The sequence below is a fragment of the Tyto alba genome, unplaced genomic scaffold (genome assembly GCF_018691265.1).
Source record: "Tyto alba isolate M040663 unplaced genomic scaffold, T.alba_DEE_v4.0 Super-Scaffold_11, whole genome shotgun sequence".
In the NCBI taxonomy this organism is placed as follows: Eukaryota; Metazoa; Chordata; class Aves; order Strigiformes; family Tytonidae; genus Tyto; species Tyto alba.
Window position 1 is genome coordinate 6,091,768 of NW_024881273.1, and position 27,174 is coordinate 6,118,941.

Below are 27,174 nucleotides of genomic sequence, written 5' to 3' on the forward strand. Positions count from 1 at the left end.
TTAATCTGCTTTATTTGGGGATTGAATTTACCCAGAGCTGAGCAGGAGACTGTTCCTCTCTCGGAGGCCACGGACTTGGCTTGAAGGCACCCCAGCGGCTTCTGGGCTGCACAACACACCTGAGCCAGGAGGCACGAGGAGCTGCCCACAAACTCCAGCGTGAAACATCGAGGTGTCCTGGCCAGCCCCGGGGTGGGACTGACCCTCACAGCCCTCCCCAGGACCCCCGGACGGCAGCAGGGCTGGAGGGAGGTTTGGAGGAACCCAGAGGTTACCAGCCCCTCTCCAGCCCCGCGTGGACTCACAACGGAAAGAAGTTTAATGGCTGCGGCCCCTCCGCCCCGAGCAGGCAGCAATAATGGAAAACAAATTGCTGAACTTGGTAACGTTTCAAGCACTTTAGCCTTCCAGGACACCAGACTGCTGATGAAAACCCAGCTTTGCAGGCACCATCTTAATGACAGGCCAAATTTCAAAGGCTTGCAAACTATTTCTTTCGGTGCCCCACCCCCTCAATAAAAGGTTGCATCAGAAAGAGATATTTCCATAATTTATAGTATGGGTATTTCACTGGGGAGACTCACTAATCTGTACTTACAGATACATTTAAGAAAATGCATCCTCCCACAATCCTGTGCCATTTACGACTATTGGCACAATCTGTAATACTCAGTCTTCAATTAAGGGACACCTTAGGGTTCATTATCACACAATTGCTCCCTGTGAACCATGCCAAATGCTGTTTTGGCACAGAGCTTGGAAGATGAATTAGAAGGAAGTCTTCTCGGTAATGCCCGCTCCCAATTCCCATCAGCAGCCTTTATGCCCTCCTCTAGCCCTTTTTTTTCCCCCCTCTCCCCTCTTTCCAAGTGGCTTTTACTATCCCATCTTTCAACGTCTCTCTTGATTCTCTGGAGGTATATTTAGAGACGCTACATCTCCTTTTCTTCCGGCTCTCAACATGCCTCCCGCTCCCTGCTTTGCAGATGGGATCTTCTTCCCTCCCTCCCCCCACCCGTAACTCCCCTCCAGCTGGCCGGGGAGCCGTGGACGGAGCCGTTTTAGTTTGGAGGAGCACAAACCTCACGTTTTACAAGAAAGGGACGGCTGCAAGGGCTGGACTGATCACCGAACTCGGCCCGGACGCCGCGAACAGTTAGCGCTCCTTAACGTACCCAAGGGAGGAGCACGGCCGGAGCCGCGTCCCCCCCCGCGCTCCCCCCCCCAGCCCGGGCCAGCGGGTCCTGCACGGCTTCGGCCTCACGGACAAAGCTCTGGCAGAGCAACAAGTTCAGGACATTAAATCCAGGGGCTGCCGCCTCCTCGCCAAGCGCTAAACCATCTCCGCAGGCCCGCGCGCCTCTGGCCCGTCGGCGACTTCCCTTTATCAGGCCAGACCCTTCTGGCCCAACCAGCCACACCTGCAGCGCCTTCCCGGGGAAATCCTCAGCGCCGCCGCGAGACGCTCCGACGTGACATTAGCAGAGTTATTTTATTAGAATTCAGACTAGAACGAAGGCTCACCGACCACCCCCGGCTCCCGGGGCGGCGGCGAGGGGGCAAACGGAGTAAAGCAGACGGGAAATACTTCACCCACAAGACACCTTGTGGAAATTTTATTATATAGAGTGTAAAATGCAACTGTCAGTCAAATAAAAAGAACACTTTTTTTTTTTCTTTTTAAACACCATGCTCAACATTATCCAATTGCGTTTCTTTATAGTTAGACATTTCAAGCATAAGGAAAAATAAGGAAAGAACCCAAGAACAGTAACTTCAGTACATTTCAAAACGGAATGTCCTGCAGGGCAATTAAAAATGCAAGAAAAAATAGCTTCAATTCCGTTTTTTCCTTTAAAAATACACTGTTATCTGTACAAGAAACACTACAGTAAACATTGGAAATCATATTATCCCTTTTATTAAATCAAAATTATTTAGCGCATACTGTGGTTAATACTAGATTCATTTATTTCTCTAGGTAATTTGACAAATATTAGATAAGAAAATATTTAAAAGAAATGAAAAAGCAAAAAACACCTTGGAATTAAAAAATAGTTACTACCTTTTATATGGTTTTATGTTCCACAGTGTTTGTTAAAGGTACTAATAGCAGATTCATTTTAATATTAAAAATAACAGTATTTATATTTCTGAGAGCATAGAGGAAAGTTTTTTTCTTTTTTTTTTTCTCTTTTTTTTTTTTTAAACAAGCTTGGAGGTCTTAGATACATAAATGCAACTAGCAATGGAGACATGAAAAAATGTATTGCTAAAAAAATTAACACGTTTTTATATTACCCCTTTAGACTCTAGAAATTATACAAACCCTACAAAATGCCCCCCCGCCCATAACTTGCCTGACAGCAAAACAGTAACTGTCTCAATACAGAATTCACATAATTAATTACAATACATATCATAGTTCAGTTTTTAAAAAATGCAATAAAATCAAAGACAGCCAAGATACAAGAAATTAGAAGTAAAACATTTAATGAATTTACATATTTAAGAATATTTAAATACTGTTTAAAATTTTTTTTTCCTTTTAGGATTTGTTACATACCACCTAAGACTTCCAAGCCACTCTTTCTGTTGCAACAGAAAAGATCAAAAATTAAAAGGAAAAAACACACAAAAACCCACATGTTGAAATGTCACAGCTCTGGGGTGCGTTTTGGTGCCTGCAAATTCTCTGGCTTCTCTCCAAAAAGAATCCCGGAGGTTTGTTTTTTTTTGTTTGTTTTTTGTTTTTTATAAATTTGGAAACAAAATTACCAGCATGTCCATGAGTTTAGTACATTACTAATTGTTCCTGATTCTTAGAAAAGTTCAGTATAGATTATCCTACAACTAGTGTTTCACAAACAAAACAGAAAAGTCTTCATCAAAACGTTGCAAATCTAGAAACCTCTGTTATAAAAAGGTTTTCTTCCACAATGATTCCAAGAAAAAAAAAAAAAAAAAATTGCCACGAGGATCTTGTTCTACTGCTCCTAGAGAGTGGGGAAGGGGGGGGGGGAAAGGAAAAGTTACTGAGCGGCAGCAAATTGAGCCCTCCTCCCCCGACAGAGCCAGGTCTCCCTCCCCGCTCCAGCCGAGCGGGATATAGACCTTGAACGATGCTTCCAGCCGAGATCTCTGCCCCAACTCCTGCCACCCCCCAGCGCCCCTTCCAGGGGCTCGTGCCTCTTGCTGAACGAGACCTCTCTTCTCCGGAGCCGCCAGACTTTGCGGGAGGAGTGAAGAGAACTCCCTTTTATCCCCGGTTCCAGGTGACCCTTGGCCAGCGCCGGCGGCGAGCGCCGGTTCCTGCCCCGCGCGGGGCCGGGGGAGGCTGCAGCTGCAGCCCCGGCCCCGAGGAGCCCGGGACGAAACGCCACGCGGGGGGTGTCCGCGCGCTTGGCTCTGGGCTTGGCGCCGAGACGTTCTCTCCGCAAACCCGGCTCGCGGGAAAACCCCGCGGGCACCAGCAGGATAAATCCCACCCAACCCCTCTGGCGGTCCGGGTGACAGGTGAGGTGAGATTTTGCTTGGTGGCTGGTTGATCCGAATTATTTTTCGGGAGTTTTCTGCTCCCTCTCGGGACAGGGTGCTCCCTCCCCCAGGCGAGCGCCAAGCCCCTGTCCTAGCACAAAGCTTGCAGAAGAAAAGGCAAAGCCCGCACACACGGTCCCGGGTGTGCTGGGCTCCATCACTCCTTTCACGTTAAGTCCCCCCAAACGGCCTTGGGGTTATAAGAAAAGACCCCCAGAAGAAACAAATAATCTCCTAGTCCTCTCCCCCCCCCCCCCAAAAAAAACCGCTCACCCTGTACAGGGAACTACGACCCCCATGTCGAGACAACACTGCTGCGATCCCTTCCTCAGCCACCAAATCTCTCTGCCCCACCATGTGAGCCCAGAGCAGAGTCCCCACACCGAGGCAAGGCCGACGTACCCAATTCCCTAAGGGAAAGAGCAGTGGGGTTCAGGGAGCGTGAATACAGACCTGGCTGTGGGCCTGAGCCTGCCCTAGTGTCTGCCCGTAGTAGGCAGCTTGCTGTCTGTAATACTCTGCCCAAGCCATCGTGTAGTCTGGCTGGGAACTCGCCTGAGAAGCGGCACTGGCAGCATGACCTGGAGGAAAAGAAGGAAAAAGGGAGAGATGAGCGATTCAGCAAAGAGCAAGCCCAGGCTTAGGATTTCCTTTTGTAAAGCTTAAAGTGGAGCCAGCCCCTTCCAACGGCAGCAGACATCTGAAAGCGACACCGGCTATCTGCTGATACGACAGGACAGGCTCTGTGCTGGTTTGCAAGGGACAAACCCACAGCAGCCACAAAGCATGAAGAGACCCTTCCTGGGGGTGCAGGGACAGTCCGACAGCCTCTGCACCCTTCACCCTCGGCCCGAAGGCTCCAGCAGCGCAGTGGCAAAAGCAAATCCAGAAGTCAGCACCGTGTACTACTCGATGGAGTGGAGAAAGCCAGGCCCGGATTTTCCCACGCGCGCAGAGCTCTCCTGCCCTCTCAAGAACCCAGCTTCAGCTTTCTGGTTTTTGTCAGCATCAGATCTTGTGTGCTACGTTTCCCCCGGGCAGGCCACGTGCAAACGTGGACATGAGGTCTATCATGGTTCAGTGGGAGCACCTCTCCCGAGGCACGACAGCAGACAGCACAACTGAGAGCTTTCAGGGGAAGAACTACATGCACCACCACCAACAGGAGAGGACCAAAGGGGTTTTACGGAGGATTGGAAGCTAATAGTGGCAGGGGATGGAGACGCAAGTCATCGGATTGGCGTTAACTCTGTTTGTAACGAGAGCTGAATCATCTCCAATAACCCTGTTTCACTCACTCTGTTTTTTGAAATACTCCTCCCATGCTTTGCTGTAATCGGGATGGCTGTTCTGCTGCTGGCTCTGTTGGCCTGTGCAAAGATGACAACAAGGGGCACGTCAGTATGGAATAGGTGACAGTTTCCAGCCAGTGACATGAACCTTTCCGCTAGACTGGCCCTGGATCTACCTCAGTTGCCCAGACTTCACACTTCAGCTTCCACACTGCTACAAGTGCTGGGCACCTTCAGTTCAGGGAAAGCCGAGGAAAAGCTCAAGTTCCCAATTTCACCTCACGTCTGCCCTGTTAAAGGGCGTTAAGCCAAGTCTCCCCCCCTGCTGCGACCTCCTCCAGCCAAAGCACCGTGGCTGGGAGAGGCTCAGTTTGCACGTCGACCACCCCAGGCTGTCAGCCCACTCCCATCCAGCACAGGGGTGGAGGGTTGAAACGCCCGACAGAACCGAGGCCTGTCACCTCGACCTCCAGCCACGGAGCTGCCAAGGCAATGGCCAGGTTTTGAGTCATTTCATTTGGTTTTCAGGACTCTGCAATCCTTCGCCCCCACTCTCAGCAGCGGAGCACATCTGAAGGAGCCCCGGCGGGCAACGCCGATCCGTACAAGGCACCCACACACGAGCCTCCAGCTTTCCCTCTGCCCCAGCACACGGCTCCGGGGGAGCCAAGCTGCTACTGGCTGCAGAGTCCTCAGGACCGAAGGGAGTCGCGGGCCCTGCACGAGGCACAGCCAGCTCCACCCACACTACACCCCACGCACCATCCGGAGAGGCACCCACGACACCCTCCTAGCAGCCGCGACGGGCTCTGCGCCGGCACTCAGACACCTCACAGACCCCAAAACCTTGGTCTTCACCTAGCAGAGACTCCTCGTCTTTGAAGCACTAAGACACCTTCAATCCAGCACAGCTAAGCGCTACTGCGGGGGAGAGTCCAGCCAGCTGGGTGCAGAGGCGGGATGCCCACACTTCCCTTAGTCAGAGTTAGAGCAAAGAGCCCGCAGCGAGACACACAGCGAACAAAAAAAGCCCTGAACAGAAAACACAGCAATTAGAAAACGGCAGAGAGAGGCAGGCACAGCGAAAAGCACGAGCGCTGAGCGCGAGGGACACACGCAAGGCCAGGAGACACGCGTGGAGGAGAGCTCTGCCCAGCCCATCCAACCGCCCGGGCTCCGCGACGCCGGCCGAAGGGGGGGCTTTGAAGTGGGGGGAAGGGGGGGGGGGGAAATAATACACTGCAAGTGTGAAGTGGGTGGAGGGAACAGGGCAGCAGTGTCCTGTCCAGGGGCATAAAAGCGGGTTAAAAGACTTGACCAACGCTACAAGTCAGGACCTTTTCTGGCAGAGGTCAAGGCTGCCTCAACTGTCCACCTGCTAATGCCAACAAAGGACCTCCTTCAATGCCTTTTCTTCTAGGAGAATTACAGTCCGCAGCAGGCTGAAAGGACACGCAGCTAAATGCATTTCACAGCAAAATGTTTCCCCAGCCAGTTAATTTATTTAAGATGGGGGAAGTAATTAAAATCTAAATACATGTGTAGGGGGTGGGGGTCTGCCCCTCCTCCCACAAGGAGGGCACTCTGGAGCCCGTCCCTCGAAGCCTGCTCGGGGAACGGCTCAGCTGGCTCTGTGACAGGGCCAGCAGAGCTGCGAACAAACAGGCTGCGGCACTCGGGGAAGAGACCCTTCACAAGACTGTTTTCAAACCAAACCTTAACGCGCCAAAGCAGGTATTTACCTAGTTTCTTATAATAATCCTCCCACGCCTTGGTGAACTCCACCTGGCCTGACTGCGTACCACTGTGATCTGCAGCAGAAGAAAGCAGTGGAGGCTGCTTAAAGCACAGCATTATCTTGTCTGTCCTCTCTCCTTACCAAGACTGCCTTCAGTCTGCCTGGCTACCAACAGGAACACGGAGGATCCTAAGAAGACATGGAACTGGAGAGCCAACATTTCCCATCAGGTTCAACAGCAGAAATAAAACATCTGCCCCCCAAACACGGCACTGTGGTCCTACGATCGTACAGGGGAAGGATAATGGCAAGGCAGGATGCTTCACTGGGCTTGGGAACCACCAGAAACCTGACAAACTCATGGCAAAGCAGTTACTGGGAAACAAACTGCGCAATCAGGGGCTTCAAAGGGGCTGTGCTTCTTGTACCAGGCTCCAAAGCCAGGAGCTGTGAGCTCGAGACATGGCTACACATTGCAGGAAGGTGGATTTTTTTTTTCCCCCGAGGTGGCTGGTGGGCAGGATAAGAGGGTGGTTTAGGGAGCTGAGAACAAAGATAAGTTACTAAGATGAGTTTCTAAAAGGCATCTTGCAAGGCAAACGGCAATGCACATCTCATAAGCATTTATTCAAAGGCTTTATGGGAAGATAAAAATTAATTTTTTTTGTAGAGCTTTCCCTGCTGCACTGACTGCTCTGCTTCCCAAAGCTCAGAGAAGTCCAGTACTCCTGGGGATGCACAGGAAAGGACTGGAATAACAAATTTTTCTGTAAAACAAGGTAATTGGAAAATACTCTTCTTCAGTACCATACTATTCCACTCCCGTACAAAATAAAAAAAGTCCTTTTGAACCCATCACTGCATTTTGCTGTCCTGAAAATAGAACAACTATTGACCTTCTACAACTCCCTAGAGCTCAGAGGAAAAGTCACGATTTATAGACTTTAATTGCTAAGGAGCAAGACTCTTCCAGAGGAATTTAAGAGTTTAACACACACTTCCTGTGCAGGGTTCCTATGTCCTACTGTAGCACACATTTGAGATGTGTTAACAATGCAGCATTGAGGATTTCCAAATTTCATAAATGCACAATTTTGTAAACATTAAAATGGGATTAGTGTCACAGGGAATCACAAGTGCAATTGCAGGCATTGCTTTTCCAGTGTTTACCTCAGGCACCTCAAAGAGTGAGAATTTATACTGAAGTTAACAATCTACTTCATTGCTAAATCCACCTTAGCACTGAAAAGCACCTGTCAATTAAACACCTTTAAAATTACCCCCCCACACACATTTTTTGGTGCTTAGCTTTAGTTTTCACAAGACTAGGCCATTAAAAACCTCGTATTTCCTGAAAAACTGTGATTGAAAAGTCTCTGTTGCACATTACTGCCCATTACATGAGCTCTGAGATTACCAAGCAGACTATCAATCTGCTGTTTAGGGCAAACCATTACTCCGGCTGTTGAAGACACAGGATGACACAGTTACCAATGCCACCACCAGCATTTACTACTTCAATTATTCTGAAAATGGAGACTCCCCAAATCCAATCTGCTGAATTTTGACTTAACAGGCTTTTAGGAAGAAATAACACTTCAAAACTTGAATAACAGCCAGCCTGACTCAGTGCTGGTGGCTTGCAGTGGAAAGCTCAGCAGCAGGGGTGATCTGGATTCAGTTTTTGAACTCATGACTATGGATATGTATGCACGGTTTTGTGTTTTATTTATTTATTTGAAGGCTGGTTATCCTGCTGGCCTCATTCTGAGCATTTAGCACTGTGGAGGCTGAGCAGTTCTCATCAACTCCCAGAAGGAGACAAGGGGACACTACTAGAGCCAGTGTGGATGAACCAGGATAGGAGCCCGGCCTATCCTTTCTTCCATTTTCTGCATCTCCTTTCCCAGTCCATCAGACTGGGAGTAGAACAGTGAGAAGAGCTCACGAGGAGCATTTGAAAAAGAAAATAAGCAAAAACTGATAAGGTCACGAACAATGAGGTGGGAGGGCTCTCCACCAGACATGGTGTGCTGGTTAGGGGGAAGTGGGGTTGGCAAGCACTTGCCTGGAGAATCCTGGCAGAAGAGACCCTAAGGCAGAAATGTTTTTGTTAGAGAGGAACAGACAGCAAGGACCAAGTTTCTACACAAGAAGAGCAGGAACAGGCAGTAAGCACACAAAAGGTGTTACGGTTTTCAGTTGGCTTCAGCTTACTCTGAGCTCAAACACCACAGCATGCCTCCACACACCTCTTCTGCTCAGGAAATTCTTTTGCGGTTTTCACACAAGTCGTCCCATGGGTGAACCTGTGTTTTGCAGGCATGAGGGAGGAATGGCAAAGGGAACACCAACCCTTTTCTAACCCGGGTCCTAGACACTTACCTGGGACTTGCTGTCCAGGCTGCTGCCACGTCTGGTAGGTACTGCCCCAGCCCTGCGTCATGAACGCCTGAGGACCACTGCAGAGGACAGAAAGGCACGCTGAAGCAGACAATAAAATACTTCACAGGCTGTACACGTGAAATTGCTCACAAAAGTGACATTGCTACTTGTGGTCAGCAATTGCTGAGCAAACAGGTGAACATGGGAATAAAAGGAAATACTGTGTAGGTATGACTGCTTGATATTGGTCTGTTCACAAAGCCAAAATGAAGACACACCACACTGAACAGCACTCCTTGGGCAGTATGCAGTTCAAGCTTCTTTCCATGCTATCACTGCGCTAGACAGGAATTTTGGAGATGCAAATACCAACGGTTTATAATCTAACAGCTAAAAATCCCTCCCATAGTCAAGCTTAAAGGATTAACCTCACTTGCTTCTTGCTTCTGAATGCTCACTCTTTAAAAGGCTCCACTTACACACCACCCCTTCATGGCCCTCTACCCTCCTCCCGTTGCTTTTACAGCTCCCAACCATTCCCCACAGCCCATCCATGATGAGATGGAGAAGCTTACTTTTGATGAGGTGTAGCGGGTGCTTGGCTGAACGGACTTTGACCAAATCCTCCAGGTCCACCCATGCTGGTACCCTGTCACAGAATCCACAAATATTTAATGCCAGCACTAAGCACAGGGTGGAGGCAGCTAGCATGAGCAGTAAGAAAGGGGAGAAGACAGCCTGGGACACATTCCACTAAACCCCAGCACCTGACAGAAGCGACTGATTCTCCAAGGACAGAGTTCTCAGGACTGTCAGCACACTCCAGGAGCCCAGCTTCAAAAGCAACTCTGGCCAGCCCACAAAGGGGCTAACAGGACTATGGCACAGACAGAGGTTTCCTTTGAATAGCTTGGATCCCGAGGTTGGTATCAAGCCTTCTCCTCTCAGGCAATTCAGCACAAAGCTTGCTTTTCAGCTTTACCATACCCCAGTTCCGTACTTTCGTACCTAAGTCTCCCCCTTCAGTAGGACTCCAGCCTGACATTTTTAAGCTTCGATACTATAGCACTGCATTAAGTGGAAGATGAAAGTCATCCTAGATTTACTGGAGCAAGGAGCTGAGTGTCACTTTCAGTATGATGATGCCAGGAATGTGTCATCCTCATGCAGTGACACTACTGTCTTCCTTTCAAAAAATCTATTTTGACAGCCTTCTCATACCTTATTATTGCTGCTCTTCCCCCTCATACAGCTGCACACTACCCTTGATTATGTCAGCAAACAGTCAGGTCCTTCTGGGACCACAGCAAAAATTATTCCAAGGGATGCTGGAGGGACATCAAGGCAGCTGCTAACAGGCAAATGGTTTTGAAGCTAAATAATGTACGTGTGTGTATTCTGTGCCATCCTGTAAGTTCAGGATTACAGGTACCTAAGAGTGAAAACACCACACCTGAAAGAGATCAACAGAGATAGGACTTACACCAACTTTCTCATCTATGAGATGTCTAGCGAGTTCAATTTGCTGGGGAACTCCTCTGATTGTGAATATTCGTACACCAGGGTCTGTGTTTGGAGGTGGGTTTCTCTGGAGCTCCACATGGGCTCCTGACTGCTGATTTATGCTCTTGATGTTCTCACCACCTGAAGAAAGGAAAACCAAGACACAAGGAGGGATATTCAGCATCTCTTTCCGTAAGAGCATATCAAAGTCAGGTTCTAGTAATGGAATACAGTTTTAACTACCTTCTGCATGCCTCAAGGGAGGTGGGCAGAGGATGGCAACAGCATAAGAAACCACAGTATTTGAGCTCATGTTGTTCCTTTGCACTGCCTCATAAGCATGACCTGAAACCGTGACCTACTACAAGAGTTTTTGGGGTCATGGATGGTGCTGTTTTAAGAATACACACAGTCCCCTATGTGCACATTGCTAGGCTCCCAACAAAATGCAGCACGGCCGAGATACACTTTGACAAACCAGATGCAAAAACTGTGCTGACTGAATTCCGGTGGTTTTGCATAGCTGTTCACAATCCTCAAGAAAAGAAAGTCACCTGCAACTAAAACACGCTTTTTCTTTCTTCCACGAGGCTTTTTTTCCATTGCTAGACATTTCATTCCACTACAGAGAAAACCCACCAGCCACATACCTTGTAGCTTACAAGCAAAGCTTAAGCTTTCTCACAATCATGTGCTGTTCAATAGCTTATTCCCTCAAAGAAGCCTCGGCTTACCACACTTCCCATTCACACGCATCCCTCCACACAACCGCAGCAGCGCAGGATTCCAGGCAGTCTTCTGCTATTTCAGAGTTAGTCGGGCACGCAGGGAACATAACTGGCTAGTTTGTCAACTGGATACACTAGAGCACAGGAGCGCTTCGAGCAGGACGCTGGCCAGGCCCGGCAAAGTAGCTCTGATTTCCTGAAGATCTGCTAGGGCCGGGTCTCTTAATGAAATTTGCTTAACAAAAGCCTCAGCCAATGTTACAATGCTTCAATTCTTCTTTTGGAAGCTGACACAACTTACAGACCAGCTCTGCTCAACTGGAGAAATTAAAGGGTGTGGGGAAGGAAGGGGTTTTACAACTTTTAAATCACAAACCAAAAATCACTAGCCAAAAGGACATACAGCAAGCAGGAAAGAGAGCAAAGGAAACTAACCAGAGATTTTTGTTTGGTTTTAATTAAGAAGTGTCCAAAAATAATCTCCTCAATGTTGCTCACATTTCCATCTCTATACATCCAGCACAACTTCAAAACAAACTGTGGATGTTGCAGACACTTGTTCATTTCATTGTAATGGACTCGTGACCTTTTTAACATTTTAAAGCCTTCCTGGGGAAGGGAGGAGGAAAAGTTGCCAAAGGGCAATTAACTCTTTCTAAATGAATTTTTGAAGATGCATTTAACAAAAGATAATCGTGTCACATCCCTGGGTAGACAACAGTGATTGTACTGTGCAGCCAAAAGCCAAGCCACTTATTTTCAGTCAAGCATGGGAAAGCAGTAAGATGAAGTTTCAAAATTGAGGGGGTTTTTTTTGTTGTTTTTTTTTTTTTTTTGTTTGTTTGTTTTTTTTTTTTTTAAATGCAGATTTGTTTGAAGCTCTGATTTTTACATATTGAGGTGAGTCTGAAGAGTCTGAATGAACAGACACTTCACTTGCTTAAGGAAATGATAGGACCCTTTCAGCCAACATGCTTTGGATCATGAAGGAGTGGGAGAACTTCTTTACAGGGCGACAGAGGCACAACCATAGGTTGCTACTCACAGAGCAGACTAGGTTTCTCTTTCCAAAAGGGGATTAAAATTTGAAGCGGTCTCATCAAACTAGAAGTGAGGAGAATATAGATTTCAAATAATTTCCCTGCTTGGTAGCTGTTGGGGCTGTTTCCACATCGGCTCCCTCCTAGACTGCATTGCAGAATCAAGTTAGTTGGCTCTCCAGGTTTGGTCAGAGGCTGCGAGCTCCTACCTCCTGCACCAGGACTTGGTGGGCTTTTCCTCCTTACCCTCCAGTCTGGTACATGCCAAAGTGCTCCCTCCCATCCAAGCTATCCCAGTTCAGCCTCCAGAGCATGCAAACGGAGTGACGCAGTCAACACGATGCTGCACGGTGCCGGAAGGAGTTCATCTTCCCCCATAATGAGGTGACCCACTTGGCACATGGTGGCTGTCTATAGATGCATTCAGCAGCCTGCTCCATTCTTCTACCTGATGGGGGGCAGAAGTGATGCAAGAGTGGCCCCCCAGCTGGACGTGAAATCTTAAAGCAATTAATCAAACCTGCTAAAAGGCAGAGCTGACAAGAGCCAGGCCAACCACGTTATCTGTCAATATTGCCGTGTTTATCATGGAAATCCAGCGGGGGCCCAGAGAGGCTGTGGTTTGTTTCCAAGCACCACCAAACAGAGAAAGCACTTGACATATGTATGGCGCTCGTCTCCACCCTTCCTCCAGTCTTTCAGAAAAGAAAAGCTGCACCTACCCACCCTCTAGAGGAAAAAGCTATGCAAAGGATTTGCAGGGAGCCACAAACTTCTTATCAGCTCATACAGGTTCACATTCCCAAGCTGAGAAGTGATGTCCAACAAGAAAAGGGCCCTAGATCTTCTATCATATGTGCTGCAGAAATTGCACTGAGAAACTTTCTCAGCATCCTTTTTTCCCCCCCTTCTCGAGTAGTGACATGGAGCTGGAAGCAACAGCAGCAGTTATCTGGCCACATCGCATGTACTACACCCAGGGGCCCAAGATACCCACTGCTTGGGTGCTAACTTCAGAGACCAAGCTACGTGTGCCCAGAGGACTCGGCCAGATTTTACAGAGAAGGCTAACAGCCAAGTCCTGTATCACAGGGAGGGAGGGGGGAAAAAAAAAAAAAAGAAAAAACCCACAAAAGCTGGAAAATTCTCAGAAATTAAAAGTGGGGAGCAAAGGTTTTACAGTTGGTTATCATTAAGAAAACCCCACTAGCATGCCCTCTCCCCTATACTACCCCACAGGCAGTGGGAGAGGAAATAAAAAGAACCAGGCGTCTCACACCACCACAGAGTGCATTACATCCACCCCAGTCCAGGCCCCAACAGGCAATGCTACAGCCATCACTCACTTGACAAAAGTGAAGGCTGCAATAGAGTAAGCGCATAGGCACTGTAAGAACACCGATTACAAGGTAGTATTACAAAGCTACAAGCACTCAAATCACCATACAACTAGTAATTAGTCACTCCAGAAAGCTTCTGATCTGACTGAGTAAGAATCTCTATTTTGCTGTTGTGGAAACAAAGGCAAAAAGCTACCCTTCACCCCCACAGTGAGCCTGTGCCTGGCCTTGCACTTGAATGCTAGGACATCCAACTCCGCTACCTGCATTTATCTTTTCAGCACACAGTGCTCTCTGTAGTCACAAATGCTCCACTTCAGTGCACTGCTGAACAACAAGTGACCTTTTCTCATCCTTTATTAAGGATGACTAATGGATACAGCAATAAAGTTTCATTATAATTTGATTTTTCCGTACATATAACTCTCACTTATGGGTTTAAAATTTGCTTTGCTTGATCTTTTGCCCAACTGGACCTTTCAGTGAGATCAAGCACATTCACTCTGCAATTTCTGTATAAGTGGGAGAGCAGGTGTTTTTTCATATTGAAAAAACTTTTCAGGTTTGTGAACAGGTTTATGGAAAAGAATATAATCTGAAAATGACCGCAGATACACTGCTGACATGCTTGTGTCCCATATCCGTGTCCCTTGTCACCCAGTAAGGCAGGAGTTCAGGATGCTACAGGGGCCAGACACATGGAAGGGAACAAGTGAGATGCAGCAGGGTTGTGCAGCAGGAGAAAGAGGCCACAACATGTTTCATTGCAAGTTCACTCCAGCCCAACAGGATGGCAGGAAACTAAATGCCACTGAAATATGGCACAATGCCCTCAATTCTCTGCCTCCTTTACTGCTGTAGCTAATCTGTTCCTATTCTATTCACCTCACCTCTGCTGAGGCTAAAAGCCAACTGTGATTACTTAAATACCAGTTAAGGCATATGTTATTCTTTCTGAAACAAGCAGATAAAAAAATTAAATACAACTCCTTTGATACGTCAGTGTATTAACTCAGAAGCGTTGCAACAATTCAGAGCGATAGGGTTCTTCTATTCTTGGCTCCAACCTAAGTACTGCCATTACCCGATGCGTAGCTCATGCTCTATGACAAACTGAGACTGCTGCTGACGCTCTGGTTTCAAAACCGTCTTGGGGTTGTACTGGTTCTTGAGAGGAAGGCCAGGAGACTCCTCGTCCACCTCCTTAGCGTGGAGCTAAGGCAGCCAAGGGGCCTCCACGGCAGTGAACGTGCTTGTCTGAGCAAGACAAGGTGCACCAGCCTGCTCCATGACAGGCTCAGATGCAGACAAATCTTGCTTCTTCACTTTATTCATCACACACTTCAGGTACGTGGATGGAAGCAACTACTGTCATTAACACATTCAGAGACCTTCCATTTTATCACATGGCACTCTCAGAAATCCAGCATGATGAAATGACTGTTCTACTTGTCCCTGATAAACCGTCCTTTAAACGAATTCTCTATAAAAAAGAATCCACAAATGAACCTGCCTTTTCTCAGCCAGCTGCTTGTTATAACAAGCTTACTTGACAGCTCTGCATGAAGAGCCTCTCTTACAGCTTGTGAACAAGGGCCTGGAGAGTACAATTATGAGTGAGAGCACCACAAAGAAAACAACCACAAGCGCTTATAGCTTATTCCTATGCTGCATTCACCAGCCACTAAATACCTGCAATTACAGAAAACTCCAAAGCCTCACTGTCAGGCAGCAAGAATGCAACCATCCTGAGAGAGAAAGATTGCAAGCTCAAGTACTTAGTGTCACTGGACCTACCTTTGCCTATAACAAGACCACACTTATCGGCTGGCACCGTGTAGGTTATTTCCTGCATGCCCCCAGGTGTTCCAACACTCCAGTCCCCACGGCCACGACCTCTTCCTCGGGCAACAGCCAAGCTTCCAAAGCCATCTCGTTCCTTGGAAGGCAAAAAACTGTATCAGTGTTTTTCTGCTGGCCCCAATGCACATTAAAAACAAAATAAAGCAAGGTAAGTTAAACTGCATTATAATCAATGGCACTGAATTAAGATATTCTTAGACTTCAGTTTCACATTCAAGATTTTGAAGCACTTTACAAAAATGCCATGTAACGTAGGTTACAGTTGCCTTCCTGACTCAGGAAGATATTTATATATTTTAAATGCACGCCTTTATATCTGTTTATATAAACAAGCATCAACTACTAAATGACTTTTAGTTTGTGATGGGTGCTTTCCCTTAGAGCAACCAATAGATCTTAGTACTGACACACACAGAAGTTGCTTTCAAACCCTTTCAAGTATCGTTTTTTAAAGAACTGCTGGAATTACTCAGCTGAAATGCGCATTTCCCAAAAGTTCCAAAGGAAGCTTTTAAGTTCAAAGACACTTAAAGGACATACCTATTTTGGGTAACTGAATTCTCCAAAAGAGAAGACCATGGGTAGTCAGAGGCTATCATAACAGATCTCAAAATTGAAGTGGATTATTAAAAAACATTATGAAGTCAAGTATTCAAACTAGATCTCAGGACAAGAAGAGATATCAAGACCTACCCTTGATGGACAAATTATGCTCAGGTATCTGGTCTGGAATGACCGAACACCTTTACTCCCCAAATTATGAAGGGAATATACTCCCCAAATTATGAAGGGATATGTTTATCCCTTCACGAGTCCATCCATCTTGGTACTTCTTGCTCTTAGGCAATGCCCTATGTTGGTGTGTGTCTGTGACCACGTATGTGAGCACTCATTGCTTTCCCAGGCTTCCCACAACCACTAGACCAGAGGACTGGAGTCTGAAGAGGAGGCATCACTGAGCACTGTTAATGCTCTGCTGTCGAAGCGTTACTCAGCCCTATGGAGCAGAGCCTCCAGTCTCTGTCTCGCACTACTGCTGGGCTCCATTCTATCAGAGCACAGTTTTGAATAACTTGAGAACAACTGAACATGTGGAGTAAACGTGAAGCTATAATGAGGCCTCATAATACTGCCTGAGAGTAAGAGACCTTCCCATAGCTCAGTTAGCCCATGTTCCATTAAAAACCAACATAAACAAGAAGACAAACCTAGAAGCTCTGTCCTGGGCAGCAGCATGTGTGGCCTACCAGAGGGAAAATGTGACACTGTTGTTCTTCAGATGGTGGCATCCATCCACACAGCTGTGTGCAAGCAGACAACATTCCCATATAACCATTTTCCTCCCGAGAGCCTCCAGAACCCACCTGTGCTGTGAGAATGAGCTCGCTGATGATGTGTGCTGCATGTTGACACCTATCAGGAAGCCCCATGACCTGTGCGACTCTTTCAGAACTAATCCCATCATCTGTGAAGAGAGGTGGCAAAGACTAAATTAAAAGGCGAAAACATCCACCTGCCAACAAAAGTTTCCTTCTAGCACCACCACTGCTAGGAGCATCTTCACATACCGTAACCAACCCAAGAGCTACCTCTTCCCTCCACTTTCAGCTCCTCTTCCATGGACTGAAAGAAGCCAAAACCCAACCCACTTGGCAGAGGGAACAACATTTAAAAGGCAACACTTCCAAATGTCAAAAAGCCACGAAAGAAACTGATATAATTTTAAGAGGACAAAGGCAGCTTTGATAGGTGATCAGACAGCCAAGGACCCAGAGAAAGTTACTTAGAATTAATCAACTCCTGATCCCCAAAGGCTTTAATGTCCTGAAGGAGAATTCTTTAAGCAGGAAATAAAAGGATTTCTGTTACTGTTATTTTGTTTATTCATGTAATTACTACTCAAAACATTACTGCTGTGACATCTAACATTTGCAAATGAGCTGTATATAATCTTACTCGCTGAAAAACAGAAAGTGCACAAGAAAGCAGCACATCATATTTAAACGTTTTTCAGAAAGAGACACAATCCACCTCTAAATCAGGAAGACCTAGCTGCTGTAACCTCGGATCAGATTCACTTTAGCAATTCCAAGCTGGAACACTGGTCAGAAAGCAATGGCTCTCCATCCTCACACAAACCTGGTTTAAATTGAATCCTAACTCCAGCATCATTCTGAATCTTTTTGATCATTTCTCCATTTCTTCCTATCACAATTCCAACAGCAAACCTGGGCACAGAGACCTGATGGGAAAGGCAAAGCAGTATGAAAGCTCAGAGAACTAGACTGAATTACTGTGATTTACAAGGAGATGCTCTTAAACTACGAGGACAGGCCACGTTAAGCAGCCCCAGGCTACAGAACAACATCCCTCAAAAAAAACAAAACATGTGGCCACAAATTCCTTCCCCACTAAATGAACTCTGCACTACAAGAATGCAGCTTAAAAAGACAATTAGAAAAGTGCCATCTGGGAGTCCATGAGAACTCCTCTTCTTTGCAGCCAGACTTGCTCTTCTGGCAACAAAACACAATGCATTTTAAAATAAGCTTACAGGTTACATGTGCAATTTGATGACTTCCACCCACTACCCATCCCACAGGGAGGTTAGCAGAGTACTCGTGAAGAAAACATACCTCTATGCTGCCTCCTCCCATTCTAGAACTGAAATCATTGCGTACGCCTCGGAAGTCTGCCTGATCTTTCTCTCGGATGATCTCCAGTACCATTTCCCTCGCTTGCTACATGGGGAAAGAAGTTACAGTTAGCTTAAAATGATTCTGCTTGCCATCTTGGTGTTAGGGCCTCAGCAGTGGCTAATGGTCAGGCTTCAGGCAAAGTGATCTCCATCTGCTTAAGGGAAACAGCATTCTGATTGTAGAGTTTCTTTTACCATAGTCAATGGAGATCTGTTCTTGATGGCATCTTCCATGTCTGACAAAACCTGCCAAGTGTGCAAGGTGGCAGTTTCTTGTGTGGAATTGCTTCCTTCAGCCTTTCAAAAGGCCCTTTAGCTTTTAAAAAATTTTGAAATTTTTTTTTTCCGTTTCATTGTTAAAGGAAGCAAAGGCCCTTTCCTACTGGATAGAACTGAAACCAACACAGTAAGGTAGAAGCTGTGGTAGCATAGCAGAGATCATGTCTACTACGAGCCAGAGAGCATGTATCAAGGAGGCAGGTGGGTAGTAGTGAGATCAATGACACTCAGAAAAGTTAAGCCCAAGTCTGCAGCAATCCAGCCAGACATTTTCTGAGACAAATGAGTATTCTTCCTAGCTACCTGCACCCCTCAAGGTGATTCACAAGCTTGCATGTAACCCAGCTAGTAAAAGTGTACCTTGGAAATAAGCCAACAGTAGTCACCATTAAAAAAAAAAAAAGCCTACATCTCAAAACCAAAGCCTTTGTTTCTATATATTACCAGTGAAGCCTTTGACATTTTGGTTCTATTTCCGAGTTTGAGGGACACTGGTGAATCTGACTCCTTTCACATTTTAAATATTTTCCATGCCCCCACAGTATTTTTTACAGAAGGAAACAACAAGACATTTCAGAGATGCCAAGACAAAATAAGGGCAATGGAGAGATTTCATAAGGATGTGAGAGTTAAAAAACACTGTTGTAGCATCCAGAGAATCCCACCAAACCCAAGGATTCATCAAGCTGAAGTGCTTTCTAAGTGTGTGCAACTTTTCTAATCGCCTCAAAGTTCTTCCAGCCCGTGCAGTCTCCATGGTTGCTTGGGATGATTTATGGCATGGAAGATGTGACAACAGCAAATCTTGCAGGGCTGAAGAAGCTACCTGGGAAAGAGTAGCACTTAAAGTACGATTTGGTTAAAAGTAGCAAGACTGCCATTGAACTCCTTTTTGCATATCTGTACCTCCACAATAAGAATTTGGGGGAAAAAAAATAAAGAAATCTAAAAGCCCACTTGCAATAAGAGGTTTGAAAAATACAATCCAAACATGCTATCCCTGAGCAACATCAACTGTTGCAGCAACTTATGATTAGGGAGACCCTATGAAGCAGAACTATTTTTATTAGAGACAGGAATGCTAAACTAGATTTAAGTACTTAGCAAGGTATGAAAAGCACTTGCTGTGAAGTGGAACATGCCACAGCTAAACTTTAATTCTTTAATTCAAGCACTCCCATCATGCTGCAATCTTCCAGTCTCTGGTTGATCATGAGTTTCTGCTTTGAACCGCAGGTATGAACACATCTGTAGAACCCTGACACAAGGAGACTGAGGTACCAATATTAAGCAAACCCCTTGGTTTCAGGAGTTGTTGTAGGTTTATTTTTTTTTTAATTACCTGCGTCAATTGGCTGTCTGAGATAATGAACCTTCCACAAAACTTTCTCAAGTGTGTGATTAAGTCAGTCACTAAGAACCCATTTGCTCAAGTAACATATAGCTATGATTTTTTGCTACACAGACTGGAAAGCGTTTCAAAGCTACTTTCTCCAAATCCTCCTCCTCAGCTCTTCTCCTACCCATGTCTAATATCTATGGGGAGTGAGAGCTCCTAGACCACACTGCAAACAAGCCAACACTTGATAGTCTGGTGTTTTAACTTGTTCTACTCAAACCTCATCAACCTTACAGAACAAACAAAACCAGCAAGGACCATTACAGTTGGACTCAACTCCATTAGATGTTCACAAACATGCTAAAGTTTCAATTTCTCCTCAGTTATCTGGGGCAACTGCTTACTTTTATTACATACCTGTACTTTAAATGCATCTCCAGTAATACGGAGAGGTTTATCTGCTCCAGTAGGCAATGGACCATCTTGGATCATAATCATTTTCACACCTGTTCGCTCCTGAAGAAAAAGCACAGAGCACTTTGCTAAGCAGAGTCCCTAGAACAAGGGACTATATTTTGGTTATAAACATTACGTAGGTCAAATCAGCAGCTTTACAGAACGCTACTTTAGCTCTTCATTGGTAATTATAGCACAAATTCGGTAACAGTCCTAAAGTGCAAAGAACTCCCAGAAAGTATGCTACTTCTGAAGTTCTCAAATAGCTGAATCCCTTGCAAAGAGAACCCCTCTACCTCAACAACTCATTTCCAAAAATCTGTAGCTCTCTGCAGATAATAGTTCTTAAGAGACCAGCCTTAAAACTATTGGATGACAGAGGCCTAGTCAGGGCACTCAAAAAACCTACATTTTTGACCTAGGTGTTTTTCTGAAACCCTCTATTCTTTAAAAAACTTGTACCAGATGGAAGAATAAAGAATGTCTAGGAACGTAATTTTATACATAACACATCACTTTTAATTAGAAAGGGGTGGGATGAGAAAAAAAAAAGATGACACACACCAGCTTTATCACAGATCAGCAACAAAAGAGAAGCACAGCACTCTACAACAGCATGGCTGGCATTAAAAACTACTGCAGCAGCAGACTAGACATAGCTTTTTCTTGGCTACAAGGATCCCCTCCTCAACAGCACGCACCAAATGTTATCTAAAGCACACTAGTTTCTTCCACAGTTCTGGCAAAATTCCACTACGTGCGTAGCTGGGGCCAAACCGATTTTGTTTGCAACACAAGATTGGATTTGAGTCCAGCTCTCCGAAGGCAGAAGAGTAGTCCCTGCTGTAGAAGGTTAGAGCATTTAAGGCTCTCCATTTCAGCACGCTCTTGTTGATCTAGAGAAGCTGCAGTAGGGAAGAGAGCCCTAAAGTAAATGCATCTTGCGCACCTGCAACTGTTTTATTGTTTCACCTCCTTTGCCGATGACTAGACCCACTTTGGATGCCGGGATCAAAATCTCCTGAATCGTACTGTTGCCATCAACATCGTTGTGAAAACCAGGTCCGTTCCGACAGCGATCTACAATCTGCCCCAGTAGCCGTTTTGCTTGTCTTTGGAAAAGAATCGAGGGAAACAACCATTAGACAACATTGTTCCACGTGACCAAGAGACCAGGAACCATCGGAATGGGAAGCGATTGGGGAGAGGAGAAGTGAAAAGATGAAGGAAACCATAGTTAGCACAATGTTTGACTTTTTTTTTTTTTTTTAAACTCTTTGATGCATATTTTCCCCTATCATGATTACTTATAAGCAGTTTGATTTTTGAAAGGGGAAGAGAGAAGGAAGAGCAGCAGCATGCTCTGACGTCTTTGGAAGTTAAAGGTAATAGGTGAGCTATAGCATCTGGGGTGCTTATTTTGAATGAAGATGCTCTAGATTCTACACTTTTCTACACTTTAACACATACACAATATTTGGTAAAACTCAAGCTTTGTTCTTCTTGGTCAAGACAAAAACCACACACTGCTCTGATACTAACACAGCACACTGGTTAACCACTCTCCGATCGGTCACAAGCAACTGCCTTGCTGCTCTCCACCTGCTCTTCCCAGCAGCACCAGAACACTGCTCTAACACAGCCTCTGCCCCAAGCACTAGGTGCTGAAGCTATACCACGAAGCGAGGCAAGGACTGCAGCAGCAGCCAGTGAAAGACTGGGTTTTTCTGCTCATGGTGAGAAGAGACACACAAAGAAGCATTTGGGAGATTAAAGATCCCTTCTCTAAAATCTTTAGCCTGTCAGAGGTAACTGGCAGGGTTTCCCTTCATCTTGAAGACTCCTAGTACCACCACATCCCTCTCCTGACCTTTTCCCACAACCATTCTCAAAGCAGGTGGAAGAAAGTCACCAGTTCCCTATGCAATCTAAGCAGCATCTTCCCCTCTCCACTTCTTGCCAAGCCATATCAGGCGCCCTAGGAGGACTGCCTTCTCCCTGATGATATGAAGAAACAGTACAAAGTCATCCCCTGCAAGCAGACATTCACCCAAGACAGTTCAGGGGGTGGTGATCTGAGGCTGCACATATCAGAGCACTGCTTTCTCTTGACTGTCTCACAAAACAAGGCAAAAAGTGGAATTTTTGGAAGCCCACTTCAAATATTCCACAAGAGTCTTAAGAGGTTTTATTCATTTACCTTCGTATTTTGCATAAAGTTCTTTTAGTGACAATATAGAGACTACAACAGTTAATACACAACATATTTCAGATGGAAGGGGTCATTTGGAAATCAACTCTATCAGTTTGCCACTGCATATAACTAATGGAAACACTCCTCACAAAATCCTTCACAAAGAAGTCTGATATCTAGATTGGTTTCCTTACTTAATTTTCTTTTTTCTACAAGTAGCCCAAGGAAACAGTTCAAACAACCAACTTGACAAGAATTTTAGCATAGAAGTAAATTAAATATCGTCTAATTCCATGTCCTCAACACCTTGTTCTGCTTCACAAATTGAGTGTTCTCAGTTTTCTTTATTTATATTTTAAAGACAGCTTTGGACATGACTACGTTTAACTGCTTATTTCAGAACCATGAAGTCTTACTTCACTACACTCTCCCCCACTGTCCCCCAACTGCATCTCATCAGGCATCCCAGCTTTTTAGTATTTTGCTCTTGTTCTGAAATATCCTTTGCTAAAGGGGGGAGAAGCACTTCAGTATCAGCAAGAATACACTGCCTGCCCTGTAATGTGAGCTTGCCAATTATATTTATTCTGGCTCACTGCTTGCAGTATTATGATAGAATAAGGAGATTTAAGTACCCTTACACCTCTTAGGAATGGAAGAATGATGAGTGTCTTCTCTTTAGAGAGACAGTCTTTGCGCCCATGTATTTTCACTATCAAATGCAACTCAAAGATTTCCAGATGGATTTTAAAAAACCCACCTACCCAAAGGCTGGGGAGAGAAAGAGCAGCTCCATATGTTAAGTGTGTTCCTGTAAGCCTGAGGATCCTGGATCCAGTTCCAGCAGGAGGTCCTCAACTGGTTTGTGAGAGTCTCAAACTCAGCTCCTGGGAAGGGGGAGGGAGGAAACACTGTCCCTAAAGTTTCTATAGGCCTAAAGAGTAGAAACCCCTGCTGGCTGGCCGGCCACGTGTCTCTACCATGCAGGGACCAGAATTCAAGACTTTGGTTCAGTCCTTTGCTTCCTGTTGGCAGCGATGCAGAGGCAAGCACACCCATGGGCCTCATGCTGCTCTGCAACAACACCAACACCTCCAGATTATTCTGGAGTGGCACCGACAGGCTTTGGAGGCCTCATGCAGCCCTTCTTCAGCTGGAAGGATGGTCATCTCAATAGGAGTAGGGAAGCGAAGGGGAGAAGAAGTGCCCTTCAACAGCTTAGCTCAGTATCCTGAAAAGCTGCAGTTAGAAAACTGCATCCTAGGTGCCCTAAGAGCAACCTTGCCCTGCGGAGGGGAATTCCACGGAAATTTCTGCAGAGGGTTCAAACTGTAACTGGAAAAAAGCCTTTGAGGTGCACAGTTTAAAGCATCAGACCAAGAGGTTCTATGCTGCAGAGACCCTCAAGTTTCTCTAGGCCCACATCTGCTGGTGTGGCTAATCGAGTAGCACCACTGACAGAGCATAGCATTAGGGAGAAGAGAGAGAAGGAGAAAGGAGAGAAATGAAATCCGAACTCACTCAATGTTCTCTGGCGTCCCAGTGAGTACGCAGGGCCTCTCGGGCATCCCACCACTGTCTACAAAGGAAACAAGAACAAAACTTTCAATACGTGGGATTAAAAAAAAAAAAAAAGTGGCAGCTGCTTCAGTAACTATCAAGCACTCACAGAAGCACTGCCATACCCCCACCCCCCAGCACATCAATGAATTCAAAAACATCCGGGGTCAATAAGTTTTAAATGATTTGCTGGATGTTTGCATTCCTTTAAAGCCTTCCCCACCAATTAAAGGGAAGAGTAAGAACTTAGATTACATTCATCAGCTGTTTCCCAAACAGCACTGTAGTACAGTCTTCCCCAAAGCAAACAGGCACTAGCACAGAACAAATGGATGGTCCCCTGTTTCTGATGCAAGGCGAGTTGTATGAAGAGCTGTTGCCACCCTCCTGGAATGTCTTCTGCCAGGAGTTGGAGCTGACCAGACTAATCAGAGACAAACCGCAGAGCTGAGCAAAGTGGTACCACCAGAACACTCAGCAGCTGCAATTTCAGGTCCAAGTACAACATGGATTGATTGTCCATTTGCCCTGTACCCATCTGTTGGTTAAAGACAGTCTCTTAATCGTTTCACTCCCCAAACCACCTGACAAACATGTTTTCCATGCTAGTCAGGTCAGTCCCACAACAGCTCTCCCATGCACGTTAGCCCAGTATAGACCAGTTGTTAACAGTGATAACATGCCATGAGCACGGCAAGATGTCTGATCTAATGGACAGCACATCTTTCAACATTAAAACCTGTTCACCTGCCACACAAAGAGGCTCTTACCTGGAGCAATTTGAATTTTGCAGCCAGACTCTGCCTGAATCCGTGAGATCTGTTCTCCTCCCCTGCCGATTACTGAAATGAGTTCAACAAGCATCAGAACATACCATTTTTCCAAGTAACTGCAGAGTACCTTTCCCCTTTTACTCCACTGCAGCTATCTATAAAGGAACAGTTTGACTCCAGGATTGCAGAAGAAGCATCCACAGCATGACCAAATTTATCATAGGAGAAAAACATTAAAATACTGCCAAAAGTTATTCTATTTGCTTGGAAAAACGAAACAAAACAGAAAAGCCTGTCTTGCACCAGAATAGAAATACACAGTATGCAAGAAATAAGGCATTAGTTTGAGTGCTGCTAGAAGAGTCATTTAATTATACTTTGCTCAGCCTGAGCCAATAAACCAGTTAATTTCAGGTACTAAAAAAAGAAAAGACTTTTGCTTTCATTTTTTTAAACAATTCATATTTTACTGCCTCTTTTCCATGGACATGCTATGTGGCTGGTCTGCACTCAGAACTGCTACATACGGAAATGCTCTATCAACTTTAAGTGAAAACAAATACCCATATCCCTTAACTTTGAGTCAGCACATCACTGTTACCCAAGACGACGTACTGAGGAGAGGCTATGTGCCAGTCACCACTCATAGCCTTCCCAGACTGCAAAAACAGCAAAACTGTCAAGCCAAACAGGTATGCCTGGCTCAAGATGCTCCAGAAGCATCTCTCAGCTGTGGGTCTGTCACCCTCATGCATCTGTCTGCCCCTGAACCAGGCTTAGATTTAACACAGAGATGATGCACCAACAGAGCATGCAAGCTCCCCTCTCAGAGCTGCAGCCTCCCTCCAACAGTCCCCCACGTGTGGTACCAGGATCGATAAATGGAGAAGTCTGACAGGAGAAGAGTGAGCGTTTCCTTTGTAGGAATCTGAGTTACAGTTTTATAGTGTCTTTAGAGTCAGGACAAAACTTCACACACCAAGGGGTAATTATCATGGCCCGTTATTTTCCTTTTTACTCTCCATATATCAAATTAGAAGAGATACACAGAGATCTAGCAGTGAAGAGTCTATGCAATCACTGTAGTAACATATCAGCAGGAGGTGCCATTGAAAGGAAGAGTAATGATTGTGAAGAGGAAGAGAGAAATTAGGATCAAGCTTGAAAGAGAACAGTATCAGGAATGCAAATCTAGGAAAAATTCTTATCTGAGCAGTGCATGCTGGTTGCGTTTCCCTGTAGCAAATGTATGAGAGATTTAAAATTCTGTTTAACTTGCCTTGAGTCAACTTTTATTTTAACATTTAAATGTTGTTTTCCTCCCTCAACTCTCACAGTTTTGCATACTCAAAGGAAGTAAAATGTTTTAGTGAGAGGAAATAAATTCACTTTTGACTTGTTTATGTACTGCCCTATTGGGAATTCAAAGAAGAGAATCACTAAAACTCTCAGTAACTTGCACCACACAGTCTTGTTCTTATTACTGGGACACCAAGCTTGTCCATGCAGTTTGCACCTGGATTTTAAACACAGATCATCTGGTCCCCATGAAGACAGCATTAGACCAGGCTTATCCAAGGCTAGTAAGCACAAAAACTTGGGAGCATGTCAGAATAAACAGCATTCCTGCACAGAAAACACATCAAGAAACATCAAAAGCATCCAAGGTACTTACTAAATCCAACCATTTTATCAGGCACTTTGAACTCTTCTGTTATTACAGCCCTAAAAAAAAAAAAAAAATATATAAAAAAAATCAAATAGTCATTGCAAAGAACAATTTGGAAGACAACTATGTCCCTGCCATGGAAACAGGGCACAGCGTAAGGATTTTGTGCACAGAAGTAAACACCATACCCCAGTCAAAATCATTTGTTTTGTAAAGGACTTCTCATGGTCACCTAATTTCTCCTATGCAGGATATATTTCCAGTCTACCCTTCCCTAGCTTTAATCGAGCTGATTTTTGTCATTCTTCCTCCAGTCAGATTTAACAAAATATTAATTTCTTTAGTATTTAGCCTAGACCCTCCAAGACACAATCTCTGCCTACTATTTTTGGTTATGCTCTTGCCAAGAGACACTAACCAAAGCCAATCCTGATATGAATGCCCCCTCTGATATTCACAGTTTATATTTTTTTTTTGCCTGCTTGTCCTTATCATTCTTTTACTTGGAATTTATAAAAGCTGTCTTCAATTATCCTTTGAAGTCTTATTATCTTGAAACTTCCATATCTGTTGCTCTTTGGACTTTTTCAATGTGTCTCTGCCTCAAAACATAGCACCCAAAGTAATTTCCTAAGACCTGACCATAGTCAAGTAGAAAGGAATTAAAACTGATTGGTTTTGGTTTTTTTTTTTTTGCTTAGTCATTTCTATCTTGTAGAAAATACAACACAATGAATATGGAATTTTCAAACTCCATATATGTAGATAAGCATTATATAC

General features: G+C 45.2%; 1 protein-coding gene across 3 annotated transcripts in view; it reads right to left on the reverse strand.

Annotated features, from left to right (window-relative positions):
• Positions 1–1,585: 1,585 nt before the first annotated feature.
• The window catches only part of FUBP3 (far upstream element binding protein 3), a 40,777-nt gene continuing 15,188 nt past the window's right edge, over positions 1,586–27,174 (reverse strand). For 2 of the 3 annotated variants that reach the window (XM_042786715.1, XM_042786716.1), the window contains exons 5-19: positions 26,401–26,450; positions 24,723–24,794; positions 23,914–23,971; positions 21,148–21,310; positions 20,160–20,258; positions 18,063–18,167; positions 17,566–17,668; positions 16,791–16,891; positions 15,361–15,502; positions 10,436–10,596; positions 9,528–9,601; positions 8,953–9,029; positions 4,836–4,907; positions 3,991–4,118; positions 1,586–2,996 (exon numbers count right to left, since the gene is read on the reverse strand). In XM_042786715.1, coding sequence (XP_042642649.1) covers positions 2,988–2,996; positions 3,991–4,118; positions 4,836–4,907; positions 8,953–9,029; positions 9,528–9,601; positions 10,436–10,596; positions 15,361–15,502; positions 16,791–16,891; positions 17,566–17,668; positions 18,063–18,167; positions 20,160–20,258; positions 21,148–21,310; positions 23,914–23,971; positions 24,723–24,794; positions 26,401–26,450 — 1,414 coding nt within the window. In that variant the 3' untranslated portion in view covers positions 1,586–2,987. The remainder of the gene's footprint in view (positions 2,997–3,990; positions 4,119–4,835; positions 4,908–8,952; positions 9,030–9,527; positions 9,602–10,435; positions 10,597–15,360; positions 15,503–16,790; positions 16,892–17,565; positions 17,669–18,062; positions 18,168–20,159; positions 20,259–21,147; positions 21,311–23,913; positions 23,972–24,722; positions 24,795–26,400; positions 26,451–27,174) is intronic. The other variant, XM_042786717.1, reaches the window with a different exon arrangement.